The following is a 13,760-nucleotide window of genomic DNA, read 5'->3' on the forward strand; positions in this document are numbered from 1 at the left end:
CATATAGAACACTGCCTGGAACACAGCTGCTATTCAGGAATACAGGCGTGACCTCCACTCAACTATTTCAACCGCCAAAGAAAATCACCATGAGAACCTCTGAATCCCACATAGTAAAGAAGAAAAATATAATTAATATAGGTTTCTCTCCTAATGACAAGGCACAGACATACTCTAGGTAGAACAGCATTCTCAGAGTAATTTCAAGTGTGTGTATTAATGTAGCCAAGAATGAACTCACACTTTTTTTTTTTTTCGAGACAGGGTTTCTCTGTGTAGCATTAGCACCTATCCTGGAACTCACTCTGTACCCCAGGCTGGCCTTGAACTCACAGAGATCCACTCGCCTCTACCTCCCGAGTGCTGGGATTAAAGGCGTGCACCACCACCACCACAACCACCACCACCACCACCACCACCACCGCCTGGCCGAACTCACACTATTGAATTCTAGTTCCTGTCACAAACTGCTTTCCCCCAAGTGGTATATTTTGCTAACTCTTGCTGCTTCTTCCTGATATGTGTATTCTGACTGCCTAATCATCCTGTGGTGGTTACAGCATACCACCCTGGAATGGAAATACGGGGAGAAATAGATTCCAGCTAGTCTTTCTCACTACTTATTAACAGCCTTATTGGGTACTTAAGTGATGTACTTTTGTTCAAAAGTAACACCACATTCAACTGGAGATTTTAAGACCACAGGGTATTTGGCCATTAAAAAAATCCTCCAGCCGGGCAGTGGTGGCGCACGCCTTTAATCCCAGCACTCAGGAGGCAGAGGCAGGCGGATCTCTGTGAGTTTCAGGCCAGCCTAGCCTAAACAGTGAGTTCCAGGACAGGTGCAAAGCTACACAGAGAAACCCTGTCTCAAAAAAATGAAAAACAAACAAACAAATAACAAAAAACCTTCACTCATATCTCATTGTTCCATGGGGAGCTTTACTTCAGTGTTAGAATGGACAGGAAGCCTTACATTCTGGGCCCAGTTGGTAGCATCTACTCAGGAGTTACTGTCATGTGAAGTATCTTATACTCTTACCTCCCAGTCCAAATAGTCACAGACATCCTCAAAGTTAGTGAGCAGAGACACCGAACAGAAAAGCCGTGGCAGCTCATCCCTTGTCATTGGTGGAAAACGGCTGTCTTTAAGGGCACTGTGGAAGACAGAGCAGAGATTAAAGCCATCCATTGATATGAAGGCTCCTAAGCTCAAATACTGACCATCATTTGAAATAGGCAAATAATTAAGAATTGGAAATGTATCAAAGGTGCAAGTGACTGTCCCCGACATTTTCACAAACCCAGAGATTTTAGAAGTCACTATTTTTCATTGAGTAGCTTCTGTTTACTGGCTAATCCTGTGGCTACTTCAACTGTAAAGAATGAATGTTCAATTCACTCTCCTAAGCAATTTTCGATGTCTCTCCATGTTATTTGTAAAAGCAGAACATGCTTTATTTTACATTTGAGGAGAATAAAACCTAGAGGGGTAGAAACATGCTGGAAGGCCTCTGAATCAATGATTGGAAGAGAAAATGTATATATGATCACACATAGCTCTCTTTCTATATAGAAAATCACATTGTAAAACTAAAGAAGTTAATACAAGCTACAACAGTTACCACAGAACATTAAATAACTCAAAAAGATGAATTTTTTTCATCAATGAAATAAAATCAAAGAAAATGAAAATAATCACTCAAATCATAGACTAAAAACACAAGGATTTCATGTACCTACTAAAGGACAACTGAAGACAGGACTCAAAAACCGTGGAACTGCAAGAAAGAGGGCTCATCTGTACGACAGAGGTCTGATTAGGAGATTGCGAGGTCATTAGTCCCATCAGTGGAGTTCTGAGTTTCTGCATACATCAACTCTGATTAGACCCTTTAATCACACTCCACTGTGCCAAACTCTAGAGACCCTTGTAAAGGATAAAAATGGTCTTCTTCCAAGAGTAGAAGAGATAAATCAATGGTGCCCCTCCCACACACTACCTTAACTTTCTCTCTGACGTGTGCGCACACACACACACACACACACACACACACACACACACACACACACACACACACACACCATGTTCCTTGTACTTTGTAAAGAAATCGTTTCCTGGTCAAGCAGAACACACCTCTGATTATCTAACACATAAATGCAACTGTTGACACAGCATCCATAATCAAACAGCCTAGGTAGCAGCCAGGCATGGAAAACGTTTTCATTGTTTCCTTCTCACAGATTACAAACTCAGAAACATAACAAAGTCCCACAGCCTTTGGAAATAATTGAATTCCCTTTTAAGTGACTCATTCCCAAATCCACTATTCTCCCACTTTTGTATTTTTGAAACAGGCTCTTGTATGTACTTTTTTTTTTAAACTCTTCCCTCCATTCTTGACATTCTAAAACTCACTGCATTTATATTTTCAGTGATTCTGGTGCTACTGCCATCCCACTATACAAAAGAAAATGCTCTTAGGAAGATGCAGATGTAAAAATTTATAAAGAACAAATGTTCGTGTCATTCAAGAGGCCTCGTTCAACCAAGAAACCCAGGAAATTGCAAACTCATACTCTGAAGGCAGCATTTCACTCTTACAATTTAACAACATAAATTTCCTATGGGTTGGCTTTATTTTCCTCCTGACAAATAAACTTCTTAAAAACACTCTCAAGCTCTCATCCAAAGGCAAGCTGAAGACACACTTCTATTTAACCACCTCTTTTGCACACAAATACTGGAACCAAATGCTAACACGTTGTGTAGAAGTGTCCCTGGCATGATTAAAAGGCCAATGCCATGTTTTAGTTTTCCTGTTAAAAAGAATCACAAGAAAGAAAAAGCCCTTTATACATTAGAATCATGTAAAATACAAATTTTGTAGTTAGGGAGTGGATTTTACTGTGGTAAAATATGCATAAAACTTAACATTTTAATCATTTTTAAATAGCTCTATTTTGGGAGAGTAAGTATATTCACAGCCATTACCACCCTCTATCCCCAGAAATTCAGAGGCTCCCCAAGTGAAACACTATACCAATTAAGCACTAGCCTCCCGTTCCTCTCTTGCCTCCAGTTCCTGGCATAAAATATAAATTAAGTAGACTTTGATTTCAAATAGTTGTGCTAGAATACACTTTTATTACAGTAGTCACATAGCACTAAATTCACCCATTTAAAGTACACAATTTGATGAGTTTTAATATAGTCAGAGTTGTACAGTTTATCAGTCTTACTCAATATTAGAGTATTCCATAACTTCATAAAGAAATTCTGTATTTGTCAGCAATGAATCCAAGTTTTCCCTAGTCCCAGTTTCCTGGTAATTATAAATCTACTTTTTGCCTTCATGGATTTGCCTATTCTGGCCATTTTATGCATGTAGATTTAGACTTACAAAAAACTAAAAAATATATTTGAAAATAAAAATACTGCCTTTTGTGTTTGGCTTCTCTCACTGAGCATAATGTTTCTGGGATTTCATCTGTGCAGCAGCACTTTATCCCTTCTATTATCTAATAATGGTTCATCATATAAATAAACAAACCGTATTTTGTTCTTATGCACGGATGGATGGATATTTAGACTTTTTTCTCTTTGAGTCTCAGCACCTATCTGACAGCTCCCAACCGCATGGAACTCTGGTTCCAGGGGATCCGATGCCCTCTTCTGAACTCTAAAGGACACAAGGCACACGTGTGGTGCGTAGACACACATGCAAGGAAAACACACACATCAAATAAGCAGATCTTTAAAATAAAAAAAAAAAGTTTTTCTGTCTTTAACTTTGTGCGGAACTGGATTTCTCCCCCAAAACAGGCTGAATAACTGTACATTCTCACCTACGATATATTAAGGCGCCCACGTGTTTACATCCTCAACAACGCTTGTTGTCATCTGTTGTGTGTTTTTGTTATTTTGTATAATTCGGGGCCTGCTTTAAGGAAGATACATTTTTTTTTGCATTCAGCTCTATCTTTTTACTAAGAAACAATGCATGTGATGCAGTTATCATATAGTTAATGTCTCAATACTTTATGGCAAGTTCTGTTGTGTGCCGTATTTCCTAAACTGACCAATGACGGCATAATTCAAGCCCACTAAAATTCAATCTATTTCAAATGGATGAATATTTCAAGTACCTAAAGTGGAACAAGTTTTTCTCATGATGTGGAGCCTTGCTGTTCAGTCACTCTAGAACTTAAGGGGAAAAAAAAGTATTTAGAACAATGAGTGAGTCATGATGGAAATCGTCTGATTGGATCAAAGAATTCCAACCAAAATTTTGGTATTCGTATTTTTCTTCCATCTCCAAGTAACTTTTTGTTAAACTTGTAAGCCGAGAAACATCAATGGATCTCAATGCAAATTCCTAGAGAAATACACTGGCAATGAAAGCCTAGCAAGGATTTAAGGGATCCTAAAGAGATAAAAATTCAGTTGGAGACTCACCTCCAAGCTGCCAGGCCAGTGTGGATAACTGATACACAAGAGAATTCAGCTTATCTCAACCAAGCTCTTTTTAGAACACACCATACACACTGTTAAACCTAGGGCTTTGGAGAGGATGCTGCATTTTGAAGTTGGGCAATGACTTATATGGGGTGATCCAGCTAAGCCAAAAATGGAGGTATGTCTATAACCCAGATTTTTAGGCTCAAGTCCAAAAATTAGTATTCACACATTAGTCTTCACCTTTGAATAGATTATACTTTTAAATTTGAAAATGAAATACTTGTCTTACTTGGCATTTTGATCTCAAACCTGTAGTGTCTCTGCCTAAAAGAAGATATGTAATCATTCAATAGCATTCATTAGTAGTCAAATGGAAAGGATTCCTAGACTTCTTGGCTATTGGAAATCTGCAAGAATAAATTAGTAATATTGTCCACTAAAAATATTTTCTACCCAACAAGTATCTGCCAATTGAAATTCTAGGGAGTTTAAGAAGCTGACAGGGGGATCTTGTAGTAAACCGATCATGAAGTTTCTCTTTGAAATGATAGGAAGCCATTTTCAAATGTTTAAATAGTACTAGGGAAAATAACCAAAACGTTTATGCACAAAATCAGCTGGCTGCTCCATCAACCATATGATGGACAGGAAAGGTTTAAACATAATTTAGTTCACATACCAAATTCAAATGTATTCAGTTCAATCTGGCACCTTCCCAAGTAGACATTTCACCTAATTGAGAAACAGCATTAACATCTGTCAAAGTTAATATCTAATGTTAAATGGCACTCCAGTGAATCTATTAAGAAAATAAGACTTCAGCTATCGAGGAATCAAGGTTGTGAGAGTAGCTGCTGAAAAGAAATAAAACAGAGCTGGAAAGAGCCACAGCATTAGCTACTACAGGGCTCATCCTAAACTATATTATTACCTGCAACAGAAATGGCGGAAATGTACCTGTCGTGCTTCCTGAAACAGAGCCCATTAATCAGTTAAGTAGTGGGAAGTTACCAAAGCGACAGACAGGGCTTCCTATTACAGAGAATCATTCTGCAGAACAAATAATTAAATCCACAATTAAGCACTGCTATTGGAATAGATAAAGAGAAATGAATGAAGTGTGCATGATTTTTTTTTTAAATCTTGCTGAAAAGTTTAGACCATTAGGAAATTGCTTGTTCTGCCATTCCTAGGCATCAGGACCCCAGGACCAGAATGCTCATGTGGTACATTTGTACCACACAAACTTAGAAAACTAGAATCTTAAACCCACATCTGAAAATTTATACACTGATTATCTTTCTTACTGAGTAGCATATTTTAGCTTTTACAAATTCGAGAAACAATGGGACACAATCCAAAATTCAAACATGTAACTCTTGTTCAATCTTCAGCATACTGCTGGCAGGGAAGAAGAAAGAGACCCGGGTTTGGGTAAGGGCTGTGCAGGGCAAGGAAATTTCCAACTCTGTCATAGGTACACTGTTGCCTGACTGCAAAGTGTTATTTCTTTAACAGTTATACAGGCAACTTACTTGCTGCTAAAGAAACATTTCTGTTGGTAAATTTTGATGTCCATTTTAGTGTGGTATAATAATGGGCAATTCATGAGGAATAGAGAAAAGAACAGGGCTGGGACAAAAGGAAGAGGGCTGAAAGAAAGGAAAGAAAAGAAAAACAAGTGAGGAAGGGTAAATGGGAGGCAAAAAAAAGGATACAAGGAAGATACCTAGGAAAGTGTCCAGTAGAGATACACATCAAAGGAAAAAGAGAGAAAACACAGAAGGGAGAATTATATGGGTGAGGGAGATAAAGGGCAGTAGCTTCTGTAGGATTTGCTACACATTTGGCCCCTATGAAATTCATTTAGCCTTCAAGAGTGCTATCGCCCATTGGCCTTTTATTGGAGTTCTTGGATTCTTAAAATGCCTACACATAAGCCAGGCAGTGGTGGCGCACGCCTTTAATCCCAGCACTCGGGAGGCAGAGCCAGGCGGATCTCTGTGAGTCCGAGGCCAGCCTGGTCTACAGAGTGAGTTCCAGGAAAGGCGCAAAGCTACACAGAGAAACCCTGTCTCGAAAAAGCAAAAAAGCCTGCATGTATTTATAGTATAATCTCAAAAACTGAAAGAAGAAATACCTGTTTTAAAAACCTGTGCTCTTTAGGCAAGAGTATCATCAGAATCTGCCTCTGTAGGCTTGCAAGCTTCTCCCTTATAAATTAGACGAACTGATTGCAATTTTGATTTAATGGAGCAAGATGAAAACTGCCAAATACATGATACCTAAAGAAACAGATGGCTAAATGTGCATATGGCAAATATGTCTCGTTTCCTCCCATGCAATGTCCATGCCATGCTTTCTCTGTGGAGTTTCTCTACCTTGATTTTGGAAATAGACAACTAAAAAAACATTTTTTTTTTTCCTGATGAAAGTCTTTAAAATATATTCTGCCAGAGTAAATGGTAATTTAATTTTCACTTTATGAGTCAGGTTCATTTTTAAGACTCAAAATGAGTTTGAGTCATCCATTACTACACACGATAAGAAAAGTACTCTCATCATATTGAAAAGGAAAGGCTGTGTGGGTTTGGAAAACAGACTATAATATGGCCATGAACAATTTCCATTTTGGCAAATTTAAAAACAAGATTATTTCTGATTTCAAGTGACTGAAATACAATAATAAACTGATACTGACTAAAATCTTCCAAGGAGCTCAACCTCATTTAAATTAGGGCACTATAAAACTGAATGAACTTTTTTTTGAGACAGGGTTTTACTATGTAGCTTTGGCTAGCCTGGAACTCGCTATGTAGACAAGTCTGACTCTGAAGTTCTATCTGCCTCTGCCTAGGATTAAAGGTGTGCTGGGATTAAAGGCATTCACCACCACACCCAGCTTGTTAAATTTCTTGAGACAAGGTCTCACTATGCAGCCCAGGCTGGCTACCAATTCACAATATTCCTACTTTAGCCTTCCAAATGCTGAGATTACAAGCAAGTACCTTCACACTTGGCTCTGAATGAATTACTTCTTAAAATACTTAGAATTAAAACACTCTGTCTATATCCCTGAATGAATTATCTTTGCAGCCATGGAATGCATGTCTCAATGGTGGAGTCACTAAATACAGCACAGAAAATGCAAAATTTAAGTCACAGTTAACAAAAAGCACTATTTCACAACTGTATAGAATCCAATATATTAACATGGTCAAGAGCTTGGGGCCCTGGAATCAGAAATCCTTGCACGTGGATATTGGCTCCACTGCATACTAGCTATGTGATGTCTTAATCTGTGGAAGTTTCCTTTTTAAAATGAAGATAATAATAGTACCTCTGTAGTCCTCATAAATGACAGATAGTAAGTGCTTATTAAGTATTTTGAAAATGAAGGAGAATGAAGCAAAGGCTTTTCAAAGGTACTTGTTAAAATCTTTCCCGAATGTGACTAAAGGGCCAAGCTTACTCCTGGAGCTCCCTTCCGTTCACCAGACCAGTCCCTGGCCTGATAGGGTTACTATGACAATAAAAGAATAAATAATATAAGTCCAGAAGTGACTTGCACATACTAGGTGCTTAATAAATAGTGCCTGCTGAAGAACTCTGATAGTGGGTGTATTTGATAAGTTTATACCCAGGGACTGGTCTGGTGAAACGGAAGGGAGCTCCAGGCCTAAGCTTGGCCCTTTCGTCACATTAGGGAAAGATTTTAACAAGTACCTTTAAAAAGCCTTTGTTCCATTTCTGAAATACTTACTGAGCACTTACTATCTGTCATTTATGAGAAGGACTACAGAGGCTGTAATAGTAATGGCTGACCATCCAAATGGGAACACCTAAAGTCCAAAATGCTCCAAAAGCCAAAACCTTTTGAGCATCAACAAAATTCAAAATGTTTCAGATTTTAGAGCATTTCAGATTTCAGATTCAGATTAGGTATGGTAAATACCCCATCACTGGAAAACCACCCAAAATCAGAAGCACATCTGGTCCTAAGCACTTCAGATACAGGATACTCAGCTTACAGTAAGTGGATTACTAAATAACACATGGATATGTGTAAAACACCCATTAAAATAATAAATTATAAAATGCTGAAGAGGAATAATCAGACTGGGGTTAACTCCCTTTTGGGAAAGATCTAACTACTAGTTTGCTAGTTTCCAAATGACCTAGGATTGTAGGTAACTTTACAGAAATGAACCTATTTCATTAAGTAAGGTACTTCTTCAAGAATTAGATTACCCATCCGTCTTTGAAGCTGCTAACTGACTTTTCCTATCACGTTTAGAAGACTAGTCTTAATATACTTAGACATGAAACTTTGAGCAAAAGCAGCTTTAACCACTAGAGTGTCGAGATTTATTGAGCATTTACTGTGAGTCAGGTGCTATGCATGGAGTCGTCTGTTTAGTCCTTACAATAATCCCATTATGGATGTGAAGAAACAGAAGTTGATATTAAGCAACTTACCTAGGTCTCAAAACGGGTGAGAAACTTGCTGCCTGAAGTTGGCACTGCCTGTTTCAAAAGCCCATTCTCTTTTGAGAACCAACATGATTATGTGGCCAATAACCATAAGTATACATGCACTCCATCAGTTTCAAGAATTTCCTCTCACTGGAGGCTTCCTTTCAGGAAGTTTGGCTAGGAGCTCTAAGTACAAGTAGGAGCACGTTCCGAAAGTGCTGCATCAAAAGCCCTCGCTTGTTTTCCTTCTCCTCTTCCTTCTCCCATTTTGATCCTGGTGATTCAGAGCTGTTGCCATTGAAAAACATCTGTTTTGTCTAAACTTAATAAGTCTTATTAGTGGGATACTAAGCCTTGCCTTATTCTGAAACCTTTCCACAGCTTGAAATTTAATCTGCTGGAAGTCATAATAGAGTTACCAAAGTACTAGGAATTGGACCTATCTAAGCTGGTGGGCCTGTTTCTGATTTTTATCTGCTATTTGGACCTGAATAAGTTGTCTCATATTTGCCACAAATGTCATGTTATTTTTCTTCCTTTTTTCCATGACAATCAAATCTATAATTTGAATTTCATAAACCACAAGACATGTGTTATTACTCCAACTTGTGTGCCATGTTAGAGCCGTTCAGTCTAACCTACTGATTTACTGTCCTTTCTACCATTATTGCCAGGCCTTGATGCTGGGGCTGGTGACAGAGAGCATGATGGTTTGTATTGTGTGGCTTGTTGATAATTTTTATAGTTACTGCTGGCAGGGGGCTAAAGGTAACTACGGGAAGAAGTAATGCTAACTAAACAGATCAGATGCAAAGTGAGCTTGTGTGCTCTATCCTAACTAAGAAATAAAGAGAAGGAGGTGAACCCCACCTACTACTTCACTGCAGTTTTCCATCTTGATTCTTCTTCCACTGTGCCGTTCTAGATGTTTCCCTATCTTTCTTGCTTGCTTACCCTAGTAAAGGAAGGAAGAATAGTAAAATGCTAGAAGGAAGCCATGAAAGAAAACATTAGATATGAGAGAAGAGAAGAGGTGACTACCACACAAAGATACACAGTGGCCACCTATAATAATATTCCATGTGCCTGCGAATACAGGTGGAAGAAGTGTCTGCGAGACAGGCTTGTGTTCCCACATTTTCCCACTGGGTCAAGATGACCTTTTCCCTTCTGAACAGGTATCCATATTCTAGCTCATTCTTTTAGGAGACAGGTGATAGCGACAGAGAAAAGTGAGTGATCCCCTGCCTACTTCTCTAAGTTTTAGAGAAACCATGATTAAGCAGAAAGGGGCTTGGGAAGAAAAGTAGCATACCTCATCCCCACAGCCTACCTGTTTAACCAACCAATGGTAGGTGGTGCCTACTACACAGTTCATCTGTACTTTTGACATGGCCTGTTTCTCTACAATACTTATAAGTACACATGAGTTCTTAAGACCACTGCAATTTGCCATACATCCATTTTAATTTAACTATTTTAATGTTGGTTACTACATCATATCTTTGGGGTGAGGCATTCTTTAATCCATCACCTTTTTCATTTTCCATGGTATTTCACTGTTTCCAAAGTATATTTACCTTTTTTTTTTTTTTATCATAGCTGAGCCTCAATGCAGCCTCATGAGGTAGACAAAGCTAATCATACATTTTGTCAGAAACTATAATAGGAGTCCTCCAAGAACAAGTCCCTTATAGTCATGGTAACCAAAGGGTACTGCTAGAAATCCTTAGAACATGTAGTCTTCCCGGGACAATTGACTTCATGTATCCAAGGTTACTCGGCTACCTGGCAGCAGGACCGAGGCTCTACACTCCTCTACATGCATCTCCTGACTTCTTCCTGTTTCCACTGAGCGTTCCATTATTCTGCCACATACTACTTGATCAGCTCCACCCTGATCCAATAACACTCCATAGCAGATGTTTAAGAAGCAAAGAGGAAACTGGTGCCTTTGGCACCAGGAAGTAGCTAGAACAATAAAACAGTGAGTGCTGCTCAGCATAACTCAACAATGTTGGCCACCTGGTACTCGTTACCCTGCTGAGGCCAAGGACAACCTAGAAATTGAGCAGATGAGGGCATGGGAGCAGCAGGGCACCAATGCAGTCTTAACTACTGCCCTCCTGCATTTTGTACCCACTCCTGTTCTATGCTCTTATAGATAGAGTCCTTACACAGTCTTACACAGTGGGACTCTCTCCCCCTCCTGCTCTTACACAGTGGCTCTCTCCCTCTCCTGCTCTTACACAGTGGCTCTCTCCCTCTCCTGATCTTACACAGTGGCTCTCTCCCTCTCCTGATCTTGCCCACTCCTTACACAGTCTTTTACAATGGGGCTCTTTTCCTCTCCTGCTCTACCCTTGCTCATCTTGTCCTGCATTCCATCTAGTCTGACGAATCATTTCTCCTTAGCTACTTAGTTACATAAAGGACCATTCAACAGCAAAAGTTACATATTTTAAAAATAAGACATTTAATTCCCTTTTATTAAAGTCTAACAACTGGAGTCTTGTCCCCATGGTAAAAGCCACTGTATGTTCTGATTGTGTGTGCACAACTATGTCAGACTATACGCTGGTCAGGGCAAGATAACCTCAGTGTTCATTTTCAAGGAAATAGCACAATGCTATGTGTAGATTCAGTACAGGGGAAATATGTGGTGCTCGATGTACTAAAGCTCTCTCGGACTTTAATCCATCCTCCTCCCCAATCTCTTAACTGGAACAGACTTTACTTCACTCCCTCCAATATATTTAAACTGAGCCTGATAAGTCTTAAGTCTTTGTTTTTTAAGTCTTTGTTTCTTTTTCTTTGGATATAGCTTAAGAAACCTAATTTTCAAAGGCAAAGACAAATTTTGCTAGTATAGTTTTCCATTCTTTTACCATCAAAAATGAAATAACTCAACAAATGGGTACTACTACTTTGACTTTGTTTCCATGAGAAAAGCACATGGGCTAATAAAATATATTGGAAAGGCTTCATAATATGCAGCTAAAATAACAGTTGCTGATTCTGTCCTATGATGCATTTTGGTAAAACCACAACTGATACTGAAAGGGAAGCATCATTTAAGGACAGGAAAAATGCAACAGATAAAAGCCATGCAACTTAAATCAGTCAGGTAACAGTAGTGGTATCACCCAGAGCAGAACTTGCCATAAACAGGTGGTAGCTATAATGACTATGGGAAGCAAGGAACATCAAGTGAACATGACTTATTTTCGCAGACATTCATGAGTGCCTGCTACAGGAAAAATGCAAGTATATATCTAGGGTCATTCAATGTTCTACTTAGTTTTGAGGAACACCTTGCTTCATGGAGGTTTCACTACACTGCAGTAACATGACTAGATTTGAAAGGAGTTGAAATTTGAAAGGAGTTTCTATTTGTATCCATGTACATATTATAATTTAATTACACCCAAAGTGAATGGACATTATTCTTATTTTTGTTCACTGCTGTATATTTACTACCTAAAATACTGTGGCTGATAAGTAGATATTTAATGAATGAAATAAAAAATATAGGAAAAGCAGTCTCATATAGTTTCATTTCAATACACATTTATTGGTAATATAATAAGCATTAAAATAATTGTGCAGCATATACTTTATTAAGTGGTTAATGGTCCCTTAAATTCTTTTGTTCTTATATTTTATGTATATCTTTTATTGCTTAGTTTAAAAACTATGCCATTAAAGTGTATCTTACTTTTTTTATAGCCATTAAACGATGTTCATTTAGAATGTGGCAACTGGTCTTTTTAGTTTTTATTTAGATTAGTGTGCATTCACAATGCCACTGTTTGGCAATATTTTTCTATCTGAAACTCACATACTGCTATAAATAGATAATAATCTCCCATGATAGTCACAGAGTGGCTTTGATCTCACAAGCCTTTTTCCCCTTGAGGAAAACATGAATGTTCGCATCCTGACGGAGCTCAACAGCATCTTATGTTTATGTTGCTATTATTACCATTTTGTTGTAGCACAAAACATACAGGGACCCATGTTACTAACCTATTTTATGCTTTTCACACCTTCTTATAAAGGGACATATTATGAACTGGATGAATCATAAGACATCAAGGGTAGGCACAGATGATAAAAGAAGCACAATAGTCTCTTTAAATGAACACAGACCTGGAGGAAATCGGCTAACAATTCACATAGACATAGACACACACACACACACACACACACACACACACACAAAAAAAAAAAAAATCCTGTGACCACTTCCTGTTCTCTGGACATTAGACGCTTACTAACCTGAAATTCATCAAAGGGAGAAAAGGCCTTGTTGAAAATCAAGCCTTTGAAGCCATGAGGATTATTTAGCAGGAGAAAGCAGATTCTGTGGAAGATGTGTGTGTACACCTGGCAGGACTATGAAAATGTTGACTTCGAAGGTCTTACAACTCACCAGGCTCATGCGGGTTAACGTATTAGCATGCACTGGCATGCACTCTATCAATCACATTAGACTTTAACATTCCAAGGTCTCGTTTGCTTTTTATATGGAATAATATTGGCTTAGAATGCTGCTCAGAGCCTGTTCCACGGGTATGAGACCAGGTTATAGCACGTAATTTTCATCAGCCCTGCCATGTCCTCTCTGTAGCCCCATGAAACTAAAAGTCATTTCTTTTTTTTTTTTTTTTTTTTTTTTTTTGGTTTTTCGAGACAGGGTTTCTCTGTGTAGTTACCCTTTGGTAAACAACATTAAGGAATCTGAGGGAATATTTTCTGTGGATTTAACTTTTCTGGAAATAATTATCAATGATGGAAAACAAACTCTCCAAACAGAATA

General features: G+C 38.4%; 1 protein-coding gene across 2 annotated transcripts in view; it reads right to left on the reverse strand.

The window, feature by feature from the left end:
• Window positions 1-13,760, reverse strand: part of Ammecr1 (AMMECR nuclear protein 1) — a 229,116-nt gene that overhangs the window by 20,163 nt on the left and 195,193 nt on the right. For both annotated transcript variants that reach the window (XM_028876962.2, XM_028876959.2), the window contains one exon: window positions 1,043-1,157. In XM_028876962.2, coding sequence (XP_028732795.1) covers window positions 1,043-1,157 — 115 coding nt within the window. The remainder of the gene's footprint in view (window positions 1-1,042; window positions 1,158-13,760) is intronic.

The sequence above is a fragment of the Peromyscus leucopus genome, chromosome X (assembly GCF_004664715.2).
Source record: "Peromyscus leucopus breed LL Stock chromosome X, UCI_PerLeu_2.1, whole genome shotgun sequence".
Lineage (NCBI taxonomy): Eukaryota > Metazoa > Chordata > Mammalia > Rodentia > Cricetidae > Peromyscus > Peromyscus leucopus.